This window comes from Manacus candei, unplaced genomic scaffold, assembly GCF_025592945.1.
Source record: "Manacus candei isolate 608988 ecotype Guabito, Panama unplaced genomic scaffold, ASM2559294v1 h1tg000018l, whole genome shotgun sequence".
NCBI classification, from domain to species: domain Eukaryota; kingdom Metazoa; phylum Chordata; class Aves; order Passeriformes; family Pipridae; genus Manacus; species Manacus candei.
In genome coordinates, this window is record NW_026138066.1 from 14869564 (window position 1) to 14886005 (window position 16442).

At 42.1% G+C, this 16442-nt stretch overlaps 1 protein-coding gene across 2 annotated transcripts; it reads right to left on the bottom strand.

The window, feature by feature from the left end:
• Positions 1 to 7484: 7484 nt before the first annotated feature.
• On the bottom strand, positions 7485 to 13805 carry STMP1 (short transmembrane mitochondrial protein 1). 2 transcript variants are annotated; one of them, XM_051784017.1, is made up of 3 exons: positions 13675 to 13805; positions 10253 to 10306; positions 7485 to 7942 (listed from the first exon to the last, which is right to left on the bottom strand). In XM_051784017.1, exons 1-3 carry the CDS (start codon positions 13687 to 13689, stop codon positions 7862 to 7864), a joined length of 150 nt encoding a protein of 49 aa, XP_051639977.1. In that variant the 5' UTR covers positions 13690 to 13805; the 3' UTR covers positions 7485 to 7861. The 2 variants fall into 2 exon arrangements, with proteins under 2 accessions (XP_051639977.1, XP_051639976.1); XM_051784016.1 differs by lacking the exon at positions 13675 to 13805 and adding an exon at positions 13247 to 13467.
• Positions 13806 to 16442: the final 2637 nt, after the last annotated feature.

A 16442-nucleotide genomic window follows, 5' to 3' on the forward strand; every position in this document is an offset into this window, starting at 1 on the left:
CATTCAAGTGCTCTGTGAGAATATAAATAGGATATATTTCACCTCATAACCCACCAAGCCCTTAGGGAAGTAGTGTTGAGACAGCAAGAGGTGTTGGTTTACTGCTTCTGTCAAAACAGAGGGATCCCACAGACTTGTCTTGGAAATAAACAGATACACTGAGAGGTCATAGGATGGCAGAGGGGGAGCAAAGTGGGGAAATTACAAAAGCATGTCTTAGCCCTTCTACCAAAAGCAGCAGGCAGCATCTGTTAGCAAAACAACTGCTATTCCTAGTAGATTCTGTAAAATCATTTTGAAAAGCAAGGTGCTTGTGCATCGGTGGCTCAGTGCATCCCCATGCCCTCCTAATCCATGAAATAAAACTTTGGCCTCACTTTTTCAACTCTTCTTAACTCACCAGTTCCTGTGGTCCCTCTCTCCTGAGCCTGCTGCTCTGCTGCACTCCAGCATACAAAGCTCATACCTGCCTCTGAGATCTGGATCCTCCCCACCACTTCAGCTCCACTCCCTTGGTATTTTCCTCATCCCCAGCAAGAGGCTGATCAACAGAGACTCCAATACAGAGCTCAAAGTAGAGGCACTCTGGCCTCCCCCAGCACAAGCTCCACCCTGAAGCCACTGGAACAGGAGGTAGAGGGGTGCAATGCCTGTTCACCAACATGGGCATGTTTCTCTGTGAACAAGCACTTCAGCTTGAGCAATACCGGCAGTCCTGTCCCCACACACAACAAGCAGAACATCTCTCTGTTCACAGTGCCTAAAGTTACTTTCAACCCTTCTCCCCCTGCCAAGAAACTCTTTCTGGCTTGCTTTCTTCCTAAGGCTTTAGCTGCTCTGCACCTTTTACTGTGCACTCATCTTCTAATCCTTTTCACTTCACGCTTCATCCACCAGTACCTTCAAATTGCCTCACTGCTCAGCAACAAATCACTTTCTACCCTCCTAATACTAATTTCTTGGCTCTGCTCAGCTCCCATCACACCTTGCTATCCCAGACCTTTATCAGGGGATATGAACACAGGATATTCTCATTTGCAAGAGATGAGCAGCTGGCACACCAGTCAGCTTTAGGGAGATCTGGAATTACTCACAAATCAAACAGTGTCCTGCAACACTCTTCAGTAATAACAGCAATAACAGTAGGTAAATGGAAACTGCTTGGTGCTGTGTTGCACATCTCAAGCAATATTTCTTCAGAAACATTTCCATGAGGCACTGGTATAGTTTGTGTCTCGTGAGACTGGTGCAGAGAATTTGGCGTGGACTCAGGCAATGAATTTCCCCAACAGACTGTTTCTCCTCTTTTGGTGCTCTTGGCACATTTTCATGTTCACAGCTGCTGGCACTTGTCACTGCCATGTCCCACCAGGCAGTTGCAGGAAGGCAGTGTGATGTATTGGCCCTTTTTTCCATATCAGATCAGTCAGTGCATACCCCAGTCAGTGCATGCCCACATCAGATCAGTCAGTGCATGCCCAGATGCCACCCTTAGACATATGAGTATACATAGCAGCAGGTGAAGAAGTTTAGGATTGGGCAAGCTGCATGGCTCATAGTGTGACAGCAATGGCTGCTGATTGCTGCTTTTTTTTTTATTATTTTTTTTTTAAATTATAATAAATGGCAAACAGACAAAGGAGTGGGAAATTTTCACAGGTAATTTATAGTGCACTGTCACTTGACTTCAAATTTGCCTCTACCAATAACCAAAGCAGAAGTATTTTCCTAAGAAGGGAGGCAAGCCTGATTTCAAACTAAGCAATTCCCAGATGTTTTCAAGATTCATTTTTCAAGATTCAGCACATACACTGAGCCTTAAAAACAAAAGTTCTGCTTTCAGCTCAGAATTTAAGATTCCTGTCCAAAGAGTAGAACCACATTGACTAGTAGCAGTAGGCTATTTTTATATTTTTATATTACCTTTTACTAGAATTTTATTAAGGCTACATATATATTTTTTTTCACAGTAATATAAAACCTGAACATTTTAACTGAAGTAAATTGAGGTGATTTACAAAGAAGAATTATTCATTCTGTAGCTGATAATGTTTTATTTCTCAGAGAAAAAAGCAGAGCATGATAGCTGTACCTAATACTTATACATGGGCTGTTCAGTTCTCTCTGGATTGCAGAAAATGTGAATAATAGAATTTAAAACAGGCCCTTATGTTGGTTTTTTTTTAAATATATATGTTGATTAATATCTTATTCCTTAGATTGCATCTTTGGGCCCAAAAGGTGAAGATGACAGAGAAAGGCTCTAATCTGCGTAACTAAATGTTGCAGCATCCCTGTTTTCACAAAGAAAACCAACAGAATGTTCCACTTCAGCATTTGGGCTCACGGGGTAGGAAAGTTACTGGTGTAGTTATGGTTTGAGCCAGTGATTTACAGGACTGAGGTATTTAGGTACTTCCAGATGTATTAAAGGCAAGCCGGAATTGACTTTGGAAGGCGATTTATGAAATTTGCTTTATTTTACAAGAAAATAAAATTGATCATCTGTGATTAATGCATGTTTCAGGTAAAAAAGCAGATAACCTCCACAATTATTTTATGACAGTGCAAATTCAATGAAAATTACCTTGGCTTGGGACTTTTTAAAATAAATGTTAACATATACCATCAAGAAATTTAACAAATAAAATTGTATATCTCTTTCTTTGTCCCTCTGAGGCAAAAATAAATAGAATTGTATAGAAAACTTCCTCTGGATTTTATCAGTAATATACACACTCCCATATCCACCATCACTTCTTAATATTCAAAGTAATTCTGCATCCCTTACAGAATATTGATATTGATTTTTACATGCAAATATCAATGCATAATTTTATTTCTGCAATAACCTAGGCTTATGAAATCAACACCTTAGTAATACTGAAAATTCCAATTTCTTTCTTTTCAATGTTTCAGTTTCACCAGGGATGAAGCACACATCAGGGCACAAGGGGCTGTGGTTCTGCATAAAACAGAACCACTGAACATCCGTGTTACTGAAGTTCTGTGAGGTATATCCACCACCTTTACTTGAATTTTGGTACCCAGTAAGCTAATAATTAGCTTTGCTACCTGGAATGTTGTATATTTTCAGTACTGACCCTTTACTGTGTTCAATGGAAGATGGTCTTAGAGGAGCCTTAGGGCAGCATTTTCCATCACAGGTCAATAGCCTCAATCCACAGTAAATATTTTAAAAGTCTATTAGTAGCTCATATATTCCTTTCCTCCCATTTTGCCTTGAACTTTCAGCTCCTAGGACATGTCTCGAAAGAATCAATACAAAAAAATGAATACAACTGGTTTTAGCAAAGGAGGGAAGACTATATATTTTAGCTGGCAATCTCAGCTATCCACATAGGCATTTGAAATGGGCAGAAATTCACAGGACCCATGTTAAGTGGGAAACTTGCTCCTACCTATCTTCACAGCACATCCATCCTTTGCACCCTGCTATGACACCACTGCATCCAAAGCACTCTGAGCCCCCAGATGCAAGATCTGCATCAAGCAGTCATTATTTGTGCATACCCTCTGCCCTCTGAAAGATAAACTTTAGTATCACCTAGGATAACCTCAGGTGAGGTAAAATGTTACATGGTAGTTGCAAAGTTGACAGGAACTGTGTTACAATGTTTTGCGGATTTGCAGCTTACTATGTGGGCAACAAAAACCCAGCTTGAGCTAAAATGGGAAGTGTTGAAAACAGTGTGAAACACTTCAGAAGTCCTGTCTTCAATATTAATGAGCATATATTGTTTCTACAGCATTACAGCTGTAGCTCATTCACTTCCTAATATGATAGGAAAAAAACAAACAAACCCTAACATCTGCTTGGAATACTCAGCTCAAAAGAGCTCCAAATTACACTTTTGAGAGTAACACTGGCCTGTTTGGCAACAAATACAGATATTTTGAATATTATTTCCCTTCTCATTCTCATGTAAAGAAAGGGAAGAACATAAAGCATGTCTGAGGAAAGAAATAATGTAATTTTAAACAGTAACATGATTTTTTATGGTAAGCAAAGAAATACGAATGGGTTAGAGCCAGTATTTTTCAATGGTCTGCTCAAGAATAGGAAAGAAAGATGTGGGAGGGTGGGGAGGAAGTTTAGGGAAACTAAGTTCATCCTATCTATGAAAGCATCAGAACAGCTGTGCACTGCTATCTCACTCTACGGAAAAGCTTTTGTGCACGGAAGAAAATTCTTTCAGTCAGGTCTGAAGTCTATGAAAGGTAATGGAAACCTTGCTCAAGAACCAGAGTGTACAGTACTACTTCAGTAAATCTAAACCTCACTGTACTTTATTTGTGAACTGCCTTCACCAAGCACAATCTGGGTATCTTCAACACATACTACTACCACAAGGTTTCTGATAGCTAATGCTAGTTGGTAAAACCACTTCTCTCTGTTTAAGTTTTTTTGAGTGTTTACCCAAGGGAGAGTTGGTAGCATCATTACTAAGATTGTCTGACCTGAGGTGGCTTTTAAACCTGTCAAATAACTCTTTGCAAAGACTGAAAGCTTTTATGTGAGCTACATATTTCAGGGAAGAGGTGAAAGGAAGGATGGAAAATTGCAGGTGAAATATTCTTTATATATATTTATATTCCTTAAGGAGAATACTTACATGAGGAATACTTTCCTCTGTTGCATGATAGCATTGTGGAAGAACTCTGTCATCACCAAACTTTGGCAAAGATGCAGAAGTTTGGTGTATGGTATTCTGTAAATTTGTCTTTAATGATTAGCGAGAACTCTTGAACTTGGAATCCACTCATATATTCAAATTAAAGGCTTTGTGGTCAAGCCTGAAAATTACAATCGGTACATAGAGAGTCTTGTACTTAAAAGCTTTCATGCTATGTTTATACCAAACAGTGCACTCCACTGGGTCCACTAATAGAGCAAAACAGTCGCCAAACCTTGGGATATTTTCCTTCTGAATGTCTCCAGGCTTGTCTAATGGACTAAACACCCATTAGAGATCAAAGCACATCATCTGATTTAGTCTCTTCTAAGAAGAATCCAGTCCATGTGCCCTACAGATTTCCTGTGATGAGAATCAAAGCATGATAAAAGGACAATTCACTCAGAAGGCACAATCTTTATCCTAACTAAAACACTAATGGAGAAACACTCCAGGTATGCTTTAATCAAGAGCCTGAACTAACACAGGCCATTCACTATGCTTGTTCCTCCTACTTGTCCATACCAGCCTGTCACTAGGTATTCCTAATAAAAGCAAGGAGGATGTCTTTCTGGCACTTTTCTTTGTCCCTCATATCCTGCTAAAGACTGTCAAGTGGACTCAGTGATTTAAGCCACCTCACAGAGCTGATAGAACTCTTCTATTTTACAGGAAAAAATGAAATAAATTTTATTTGGCAGATTGTTGCATTAATAAGATTCACATCTATTCAAATTACTGCAAATTTTTGTTCAGAATTTACAACAGAATTTGTGCAAAGTTATGGTTTCAAACAGAAGTGCTACAATAAGATGTGTATTTTCTCACACACCAGGGTTTTTAGTAGCTGCAGTGGGTGAAAAGTAGCATACCAGACAAACAATAATGGGGACAGCAGATAACTAGTTCTAATCCTAAGAAAATACATGGTAGACAACTGAACCAAAGGCAATGGGCTAAAGACCATACACACAAATGAGGAATTAATGAGAATACCAGACATACCTGAGAGAAATACTGAGCTCTGGCCCTTGTTCCACACCAAGAAGCAGTAAAAAAAAGCATACTTAGAACAACGACACACAAACTGGACCATTAAGTACATAAAAGGAATGGTTTGGATTCACAGCATAACTGCTGATCTCCACCTGCCCACCATGTATGGAAGATAGTTCTTCTGTCTCCCATCCTCCACAGCAATCCAGAGACATCATCAAGCAACCAAGCAGGAAGAAAAGAAGGGGAGGAGACAGTATAAGAAACAAGAGATGGTGGAAGAAACAATGCAGTTGAAATGTAAGTTAAAGTCAAATGTGTGATGAACTGACTAAAGCTGCCATTTGCTGTCTCTCTAAACCACTCAGGGGCAGGAGGTAGAGAACTCAGGAAAGAAGGAGAGGGTAGGGGGAAGGTGTTTTAAGAGACAGTTTTATTTTTCATTATCCTACTCTGATTTCATTGGTAATAAACTCAATTAATTTCTCCAAGTCAAGCTAGTTTTGCCTGTGACAGTAATTGATGAGTGATCTTTCCCTGTCCTCATCTTGACCCACGAAGCTCTCCTTCTATTCTTTCCCCTATCCAGCTGAAGACTGGAGTGACAGAGCAGCTTTGGTGGGCACCTGGCGTTCTCCGCCCTGTAGGGGTGGAGAGTGCACTGGTGCTGGTGTTGGCTGGGGCAGAGTTAATCTTCTTCACAATAGCTGGCTGGTATGGGGCTGTGTTTTGGGTTTGTGCTGGGAACAGTGTGGATAATTCAGGGATGTCTTGGTTCTTGCTAAGCAGAGCTTACACAGAGTCGAGGCCTTTTCTGCATCTCACCTCACCCCAGCATCCAGGTCTGAGGAGGCTGGAGGGGGCACAAGAAGTTGGGAAGGGACACAGCTGGGACAGCTGCTCCCAACTGACTCCAGTGATACTCCATGGTGACATGCTCAGCACCTAAAGCTGTGGAAGAAGGAAGGGGGAGACATTCAAAGTGATGGTGTTTTGTCTTCCCACATCACCATCACGCGTGTTGGAGCCCTGCTTTTCCAGGTATAGCTGAACATCTGCCTGCCAATGGGAAGTGGTGAAGGAATTCCTTGTTTTGCTTTACTAGCATGTGGCTTTTGCTTTACCTGTTGAACTGTCTTTGTCTCAATCCGTGAGATTTCTCGCTTTTACTCTTCCAATTCTCTCCCCACCCCACGGGCAGCAGCAAGTCAGCAGCTGCGTGGGGCTGAGTTGCCAGCTGGGGTTAAGCCACGACAGCCCTGGGACTAGCATAGAATGTGGGATCTGCAGTCTTCCCTCACCACGGGCTCCAATGCAGACCAGAGCTCAACAGCACATGGAAATGAGACTGGCACCACTTACACCAGGAAAGTGCTGGAGCCTGGCACTGAGATGCAAGGTGCGCTCTGTTTCCTTTACCTGGATAACAGAATACTCCTTGAAAGTATGACCCAGGTCTGTTCCCTCTGACATGACCCATAACCTGTGACCCAGATCTGTGACCTTTTTCCAAGACCCACACTGTAGCAGGGAAAGAGTACAAGGAGCCCTCCCCCTGAGAAGGAAGGAGCAGCAGAGACAAAGGCCTTTTACACTTTTTGAAATCAGCTATGTTTGTACAAAGTCTGTGCTGCTGGAAGTGATCATTCAACATAAGGGGAAAAGCAGGAGCTCCCCCCCTTCCACAGATTCATACCTTGACAAATGAAGTTTGGCATCTCCAACAATGGAATTGGATCTTAAAGACAGTGAAGTACCGCTGCTCACAACAAACGACAAGAAACCTGAAAGTTCCTTCTTGATGCATTTAATTTCTTTTGTGAAGTTTTAAGGACTAGGGCACTACAAAGTGTGAGGTACACATAGTAACAGGGCTAACAACTCCAGTTGGATCAGGTAAAAATGGGTTACAAAATATTAGGAAAAGAAATAATGAAAAATACAAACTTATCCAGTCACACATCAGCTGCAAATTGAAATTCTGAAACCCTTGAAAATCAGTCCCAGGTAAAGTTCACGGCTGCTCTCTCAAAAGAAGGACATTCCAGTTCTAGGAGACTAAGAGTGGAGGAACCTCCCATGCCAACCCTCTACTTGACCCTTGTTGCCTGAAAGATAAATTGCATCCTTGATGCACACACAGAGGTGACCTGGGGAACACTGCTCTTTCAGGACTTGTCACTGGGAGGTTTCTTCTTAGCCTCCACATCCTTCTTAAAATCTTCAAGCTTCTTCGCAATGTTAGGAATCTTTAAAGACAAAAGAAAAAACATTCATCAAAACCTACACAAATTAACAATACCAAAAACACAGCAAGAAATTCTAGGATTTCTAAATTCTATGGTTTCTAGAAGATACTTCCAGTATCTGTTGCCTTGCACAGAGGTTAAAATCAAAGCAATATCAAGCAAAAAGCAGATGAAAGCACCTCACAGGAGGCTTCAGGAAATATTTTAGGTTGTTAAGGCTAGTAGTCAGCCAGTGGTGATGGGAACAGGAGAAAGGAAAAAAGACCACTGTACAGGAAATTTAGTAAGACCAGTCTGGTTTCCTCACTGAGAGAGGAGGAACAAAATCCCACACTATGGGGAACAAAATCCCACAGTAGAACAAAATTCTACTGCATTGCAAATTGGCAACCTTTTGCAGTTTCACACTTGAATGAAAATTCAATTTACTGCTTGTAAGCTTCAAAACTTCAGCTTTCTCTTGCAAATAAGAGAATTTTGATCAAATAATCCAACAGTAAATTTTGGTAACTTGAAAAAAATGCTGCAACTTTTAAGGGTGAGGAATAGATTATCTCATGACTCTAGCTAAAACTGGGAAGTGACAATGCGGGATTTTACAAGTTAGCTGATTAAAATTAAATTTAAGACAAGTTTCCACAAGTAGTTGTGGAAAAAAAAAATCAATGGTTTTTACTTCATATGTAACCTGACCACAGAGCAGAAGTTAATCCAGACTGCAGTTCTCCTATTGGATGATCTAAGGCTGACAGTACCAGTAATATAAGTTGCTCTTGCCTTCCTTTTCAAAAGTAAGCTCTGTTGGAGTAAACAAAATTAAGAGCCCAGCCTGACATTTAAACTAAACCAAGAGAACTCCACTGCTGTCACCAGAACCTCCCTGTGCTTACAACTGAGCACACGTGTGTGCAGCTGCAGAATTAGCACCTCGCTATGACAAGTTTATCTCAGATGTCATCAAAAACAAGCCATCTTCAATATCAGCAATAAAATTACCATGTTCATCCTGCAAGTCAATGTTACATTCCCAGGGAACCATTTCCTGCAAACTAAAAGCCTGAGTCCCCCTCTTGTGGCAATACTTTATTAGTGCTGCCAGAAAAGCACTATACCATGTTTATGATACATATTGATACATCCATATTCTTATGACTACATTTTTGTAACACTTTAAAGCACACACTAGAAAGAAACACTAGCCTTTCATTAGTACTCACTGGAGTGACTGACAGGAGACATCACGTGCATAAACAAGGAGCAAAATGTATCAATTTTTTTAAGCAAGATGACTTCAATACTGAAGATGAGAAGAAAGCAAAAGATAAATGCCATCAGAGCCTCAACAACTCGTTTTTGTTTTGATTTTTTTAAATTTTTTTTTATTAGGCTAATACAGATCGCATAAGAATTAAGAAAAAAGCATGTTAAATGTTATTAACTCCTCTAGTCTGTCAACTAAGTGGCGCTGCTCTTCCAAAGAATCCTCCTGACTCTACAGAAGTTTAAAAGCATATATTGAAGACTCAGCTTGAAATCTTCTGCCCTTTCACACTGAAAACTCTGTTAACTGTGAGAACTGAGGAAAGAAAATTCCCTTTCTTTTCTCACCATGAAAAAAGAAGGAAAGATAGATTGCAGGTCAATACACTTTTTGAAGTAGGAGCAGGTGCTGAATTTTAAAAAAAAGCTGGTAGAATTTATTTTCATTATTGGTACAGAAGACAGACATGTCACATACTCTGAGGATTTTTAATTAACAAACAGACAGACTATTGGAGTCAGGAAACCAGTATTTTAGTGCAGGTAAAACCCATGAACAACTGCTAAATCTTTTCCATTTCTCCTGTCTCTATCTATGTAGATGCCTGAACAGCAGTAAAGGCTTTAAGAATTACACTGTCACAGAGAAGATGCCAGAGAGGTAAATGTTTTGGTTCCACTTTTCTGTTTTGTTTTTTTTTGCTATTAAGGTTGGAAAAGACCTCCAAGATCACCAAGTCCAACCTTTGATCAAACATCACCTTGTCAACTAGACCAAAGCACTAAGTGCCACACCCAGTCATTTCTTGAACACCTGCAGGGATGGTGGTTCCACCACTTCTCTGGACAGCCCGTTCCCAAGCCTGACTACAGTGAAGAAATTCTTCCTGAAAAAGTTTGAGTTGCTCTTGTAACTGAAGTCAGTAAGATCTGCATTCTGTTTAAATAAAATAACCCAAAATAAAAACCGATTTAGTTCCAAATGAGGGAAGACAGTATTATATTTTCAGTTCAGAATAGGTTTAACTCTGAGAATACAAGGATACTCACATCATAGTTCTGAGCAATATACATCCCAACCACATTGCCAAGAGTAAAACCAAGCTAAAAAGGAAGAAAGGGAGAAGAGTTAACATTCTTTCATTAAAAGCATATTTGGTTAAAATAAAGAGAAAGGGATATTGCAAATCATGTAAAGATTAAAGAGTTTCAACTCCACTCCTACTTAATTTCTCATCTTTCATCCAGAGGGGTCCAGTTTTACCCATCTCCCTCACCAGGAAAACCTTGCCATCATTTCCAAAACACTGTGCACAGTTGTGTTTTTTAATACACATCTCTAAGACCATTTGAATGAAGCTATGAACCCCTTTGTAAGGTTCTCTGCATACCCACAAAGGCACTACCTCCTACAAAAATGGAGGAGATAGCAACAGGGACTTACATACCACAAAACTTTTGGTCCGTGATGGAAAAGCCTAAAGCAACACCCCACTAAAATGATGCTCAGTGTTGGAAAAGGACATACATATATTACTGTGTTATGTCTTTGTATAAAGCAAAAAAAAGGTTCACAAGCTTGAAGGTCAGAACAGAGGCTCTGATTGCACAATGATCACAGTCTCAAAAGGTCTAAGGGTACATCAACTTAAACTGGTGTAAACCTGCTACTTCTCTTCTGCAATAACAGCTGCCCAGCTTCCAGACAGACCCTTCTGATCCTAAGCCTCTAGTTCTCAGCCAAATCCACTCTGATTGAGGGGCTCCTCTGAGGTAGGAAAATACTGTTGGTTGGAAGCACAACTTCTTTTGACAACTATGCAAACTTGTAGTTGATGAAGGTTGTCCATAAAATTGCACCTGGGAAGAGGGGCAAAAGCAAAAGAGAAGCAGTTTCTGGCCTAAACCCTGTTTGCCAGCTCAGGAAAATCCTCAAGCATAAGAACAGTTCTGCAGTGAAATTCCTCTCTTCAAAGACAGGTGATAAAATTTTCATTCACCAGTATCCTACATTTTTTATTGTTACATTCTAAAATAAGTATGTCCTATACTACAAAAGCTCATTTAACTGTTTTGAAAGGGGACACTACTAACACTGTGCTTTTGTTCACTGTCAGCAAACAAATCATTCCCTATGACAGCTGAGGCCAGTTCTACTTAAGAAAATTGTTATTGCTCATGGTCACTGCTGTCAAATTAAGACTATTTTGAGAAAAATAAACCCACTGTCCATAAAACAACTTGGCCATCTCATACTGACCAGACATTTTTTCCATGCCAGAAGCAGCATAGAGCACAGCTCATCTTCTCAGTGATTCAGACTCTGTAAACATCACTGGTGAAAATCTATCTATAGAAAACTAAAATTTGCTGAGAGGTGCCAAATGAATTATGACTGCAAGTTACTTCAGTATTTTCTTAAACAGATTTTTGGTCTTATTCCTTGTTTATTATTACTTTTTAAGGAGCTTGGCTTTAACAATTTAAGAACAAGTAGAGTCTTTTTAGTGTGTGTATACTGCACTGGTTATCAAATGCTCCTGTAGTCCCAATTATCAGCTAAAGAGGTACTCCAGGAGATACTAACAAATAGTGCACTGATGCAAACCAGACTTCTGATTTTTCTTAATGCAGAACATCACTCAGATGCAGAGGAGAATTTCTCGTATCCTTAGCAGTGCCTGGAAAGCCACTTGAAAACACAAACCAGGTCCTAGCCTTGTTTATCAGCAGTTTTCTAGGCTTTTACCCTAGAACATTTCCAATATATGTCTCATTCTGTTGTGAGATAAATCTTATCCAGTACAGACAGTTCTGAGATCAGTACTCCCTTTAAGTGTCTCCTTATTTGAAAAGTCTAGCACTGCACTGAAGAGCAATCCACCTGTAACATTTGTTTTTAGAGTCGACAATTCAAGCAATGGGAAAAAAAATCACTACTCAGACTTAAATTACATGGAAAGCAAAACATATAGCCAGTTAAAATGTGCATGTTGACTACAAACAACAGGGCTGATGAGAGTTTAGGGTCTTCCAATTTCTACCAAGCATTTCAAGTTGCATCACTGGCAAATGCTTCTTTAACGATTAACTCTGGACAGCAAAAACACAAGGTTTGTGAGATTATCCCTTTATCTCCCTGCTACAGCCCTTACAAGGGAGAGCAAGAGTCAAACACCCAATTTACACCCAAGTAGGGAAAAAAACTAGAATAAGTATATCTTTTTTCTAACTTTCACACACTAATCAAGAAGTCATATTTTTATCTAGCAACAAAAAACCATTAGCAGCAAGCAGCAGAGTTGCTAAACACAAAAACTTTGAGAGTGGCTAACCATATTCAGCCTTACTGTTTTCACTGGAGTGGAGAGGGATTATAAACAGCTACAGTAATGACTGAGGCTTTCATCTTTGTTATTATGAAGTTGGGATAAGAAATAGGCCTTATTTATTCATTATAAAAAACAGGCAAGGCTCTCCCAGCTTACAACAGGCCATCTCTTCTTCCTCTGTATCAGTGCCTGGTATGAAACTTATGAGCCAGCTGAGTTATCTTCCCCCAACAAAAGATGAAAGAATATCATTTATTGTTTGTATTTATTGGGACATATCAGAACACAACTAAAACCCTAGGGCAGCCCTTACATCTCTAGAATGAAAAATAGGAAGCTGTTTCCATGCTTTGCAACAGCACAAACAAGAACGTTATTGGTCAGGGAATCTATTCCCACATCTGGCAGTAAATACCAGCATCGATCAAGTATTGAATGAGAGCAGTCTAACTTCAGGCATCTAACTTCAAGCACCCAGAGGAGTTTAGGGGATCAGGGGTGTTGAAATGAAAAAAAAATAAAAAAAACATTCGGTCTACTAATTCTGTTGTTCTTAAGGGGGTGTAATGAAAGGCAGCAATGAAATACGATCCCTTGCCCTAACTTCTATATATAAAAATCCTCATCTCCGGCGATAAATTTTTAAGGGTGCACAAAATGGCAAAGGGCCGACACTCCTGCTCTCACCAAAGGAGGGAGGTATTACGCTTACACAAAGAAATTTGAGCAGCAAGCGGAGCATCACCGTGAGCAAGCAGAATCTGCTGAATCTCCAAGGCAAATTAAGGGCACGGCTTTGGAGGAAAAACAAGGCAGGGACTCCCATTTTCAGAGCAGTTCTGCGAGAACAAGGGGGTCCGGTCGGGCTGCGCACGGCGGGTACCGAACAGCGGGACAGGGCGGGTGGAAAGGAGAAGGAGAAGGAAAAACGCCCAAGGGATGCTGCGCTGCCGGGAAGCTAAAATTGGGCGCGGCCGCCAGACTGACACGGAGCCGGGTCACACCACGGTGACCGAACACACGGTGACAGAACGCAGCGCTTCCCTCCCTTGCCCGGGCAGCGGCCCCGCCGCCGCCCTCCTCGCCCCGCCCCGCCCCGCCGCGAAATGGCGGCGGCGCCGCCGCCCCGCGGAGCCTTACCAAGAACTGCAGCATGGCGCCCGCCTGCCCCTGCTCCCTCCCCGCCCGACAGCCGGGGAAGTCAGGCGGGCGGTGGCGGCGGCTCCCCTTCCGGGCGCCGGCCCGCCCTCGCCGCCATGGCCGGGGGAAGGGCCGCGCCGAGCACCGCCCGCCCGCGCCCCCGGGGCGGCCCCGCCGCCTCCCCCACGGCTGGGCCGGGACCGGGACCCGCCCGGGGAGGGCGCGGCTGCCGCTGCCTGGCGCTGAAGGGATAGGGGACCGCGCAGGGCGGGGGCGGCCGTGTCCGCAGGGTGCAGAGCGCCGTGGGAACCGAGTTTTCACTCCACGTGTGATTTCAAGATGGGGTCCTCAAGGACCGGACGGAATCCCTTATAATCCTGTGTAATTTGAGTGCCCCTGCCTCGCTGCTTGGAAAATCTCAGCGCCCCCCCCCCCCCATGCCGGAGAAGGCTGAAAGAAAGCTTTTGTTTTTATTTATTATTTTTGTTGTTGTCGTTCCTCCCTTACTCGGCGCTCGCTAGACCACATCCAGTGTAACACACGGCCCCAGGTTTGGGTCCCCAGGGCAGGAAGGACTTGGAGAAGCTGGAGCAAGCTCAGCAGAGGGCTCCAGGACGGATCATGCTGGAGACCTCCCTGCGAGGAGGGTGGAGGAGCGTGACAACTGCAGCCATGGCAGGGATAAAAGAACACCCTCGGGCTGCAAGGGATATTGGTCAGGTGGGACCATGGTCTCCGTTGCCGTGCACGGCTGGAGGGTGAGACGGCAGGGACAAGATGGAATGAGAGGACTGGACTGGGTTTACAGACTCTTTTGTCCCCTAGGGAGGCAGGCACAGATTGCCCAGAGAGATTGTGCCATCTCCACCTTCGGATGCTTTCAAAACTCATCTGGGTTAAACTCTGAGCAACCCACTCTAAGCTCAGAGCTGACTCAGCCCTGAGGAGGAGGTTGGACAAGGGACTTCCTGAGGTCCCCTCCTACCTGAATCATCCTCTGATTCCACAACAGCTTTTAAAAACCCTGTGCCCCCTGGTTTTTTTAACTTCTTCTTCTTTTTTTTTTTTTTTTTTTTTTTTTTTTTAATTTGTATGTTTAGAAAATAAAGAGTATTTGTTCTTTGTGAAACGCCCTGGGTTTAGCTTCTAGCTTCTTGTAAAGGTTACACTTAATTGAGATTTGGGCAGTAAATGTCAGTTACAAAGATTTCTCCTGCTGAAAGTGAGTAAGATACTGAGGACTCTATTGCAGATCTCTTTTTTTTTTTTTTTTCCACATAGCATTTCAGGTTAAAAAAGAAATAAATTAAGAAAACACAAGATGTGTCTATTGTGGAACAATTAGGCCACTCTCCCTTGAAAGCAAGTTAACTGAAATTAAGTCTCACTACCCAGGAAGCTCAAATGCTCCACCTAATAGAAAACATGTAGCTTCCTGCCTTTCTGGGGCAGGCACCTTGTGAGATAAAGAAGTATCTCCTACACGTTTTAGGAAAGGAAGCACAGAAAGATATTAAGTAACATCTTTTTTTTTTTTTCTGGTGATACTGTAGTAAGATCCCGACTTGAGACAACTTTCTCCTGATTTCAGGCGACCCCCGAGCTGCTGCATTGTGCTTCCCTCCCTGGACCAGAGCTGACATCTGAAAACAACACAGAAGTCTGGATGGGTGTGTCACAAGAGCCCGGGCTGTAGTTCCTTGCCTTCTGAAGTGACTGATTCTCCCAGGAGTTTCAGACATGAGCTTGGTTCTGCAAACAGGAACAAATCAGTTGCTAATAACTATTTTCCTGATGCTGAGGCCTTCTACATGTGTGCAGGATCAGAGCACTAAGATAATGTTACAGACCCCAACCTGAGCACATGTCAGAAATCAGAAGGAGGAAATAAGTCTTTCAGTAATAATAATATCTCCACATTCACAGGCAGATAAGGCTTTTCCTGCTTTCTGCTCATTTAAAATGCTGTTATTATGCTTAGACTATAATAAATACAACATGTGTTAGACAGTCCTGGCTCTACAGTACTGTACACAGTTATTTTCCTACATGCCATGGATTTCCTGTGACATTTAATGGACAGCCAAAATTTTTTTTTCCTTTAAAGTAAAACCATTCCATTTACATCAGCCAATGCTGAATCACTCTGGAATAGAGACTGTAGAGGGTGGGTATTATGGATGGCATGTGTTATTGGAAGGAAGAGCTCAGTCTGTTAGTTATAAATGCAACCACTGTGCTTTTATATTTGGGGGAGGAAGAAAAAAGCCAAACCAAAAAACCCCAAAATCTTCTTTTTTTGAGGTCCCTCAAATATGCCTTCACTTCAGACCAGACAGTCTCATTAGCAGGCAGCACTTACTCCACTCTGGGCATTGGCCATAACATGGTTGGAGGGCATTTACTTATTCTTGAAGAAGAGAAGGAATCAGGAAGAGGCCTCATCTCCAACATCACCAGTGCTGTTCAGGGTGTGTAGGAAGTCCATTGTGCTGCATGGCACCCATTTTGTTTTGCCTGCTTGGGAAGGAGTTGGTTAAATGCCCTGCTTTTCATTTCCTTTGCTTTTTTCATTCCCTGCTTGTGCTGCCACTCATAATCCTTCTCAGACCAGGGGTGCAAGGCTGTCTGGGTCTTCTTTAAGGTAGCTCATGCAGCTTCTTCTTTTGTAGCTACCAGCTTTGGTGATAGAGATTGGTAACTGTGTGGGGAGTAAGGATGGGATGAGGAGCAGCAGCCCAAGCAGGAGTGCACTGTGCTCAGCTGAC

Coding starts and splice junctions, on each gene's coding strand:
- STMP1 (XM_051784016.1), bottom strand. CDS start 13,360: ATGGGAGTCCCTGCCTTGTTTTTCCTCCAAAGCCGTGCCCTTAATTTG. Junction 10,307..13,246: donor TGCTGCTCAAATTTCTTTGT/GTAAGCGTAATA, acceptor CTTCCTTTTTAG/CTTGGTTTTACTCTTGGCAA. Junction 7,943..10,252: donor ATATTGCTCAGAACTATGAT/GTGAGTATCCTT, acceptor TTGTCTTTAAAG/ATTCCTAACATTGCGAAGAA.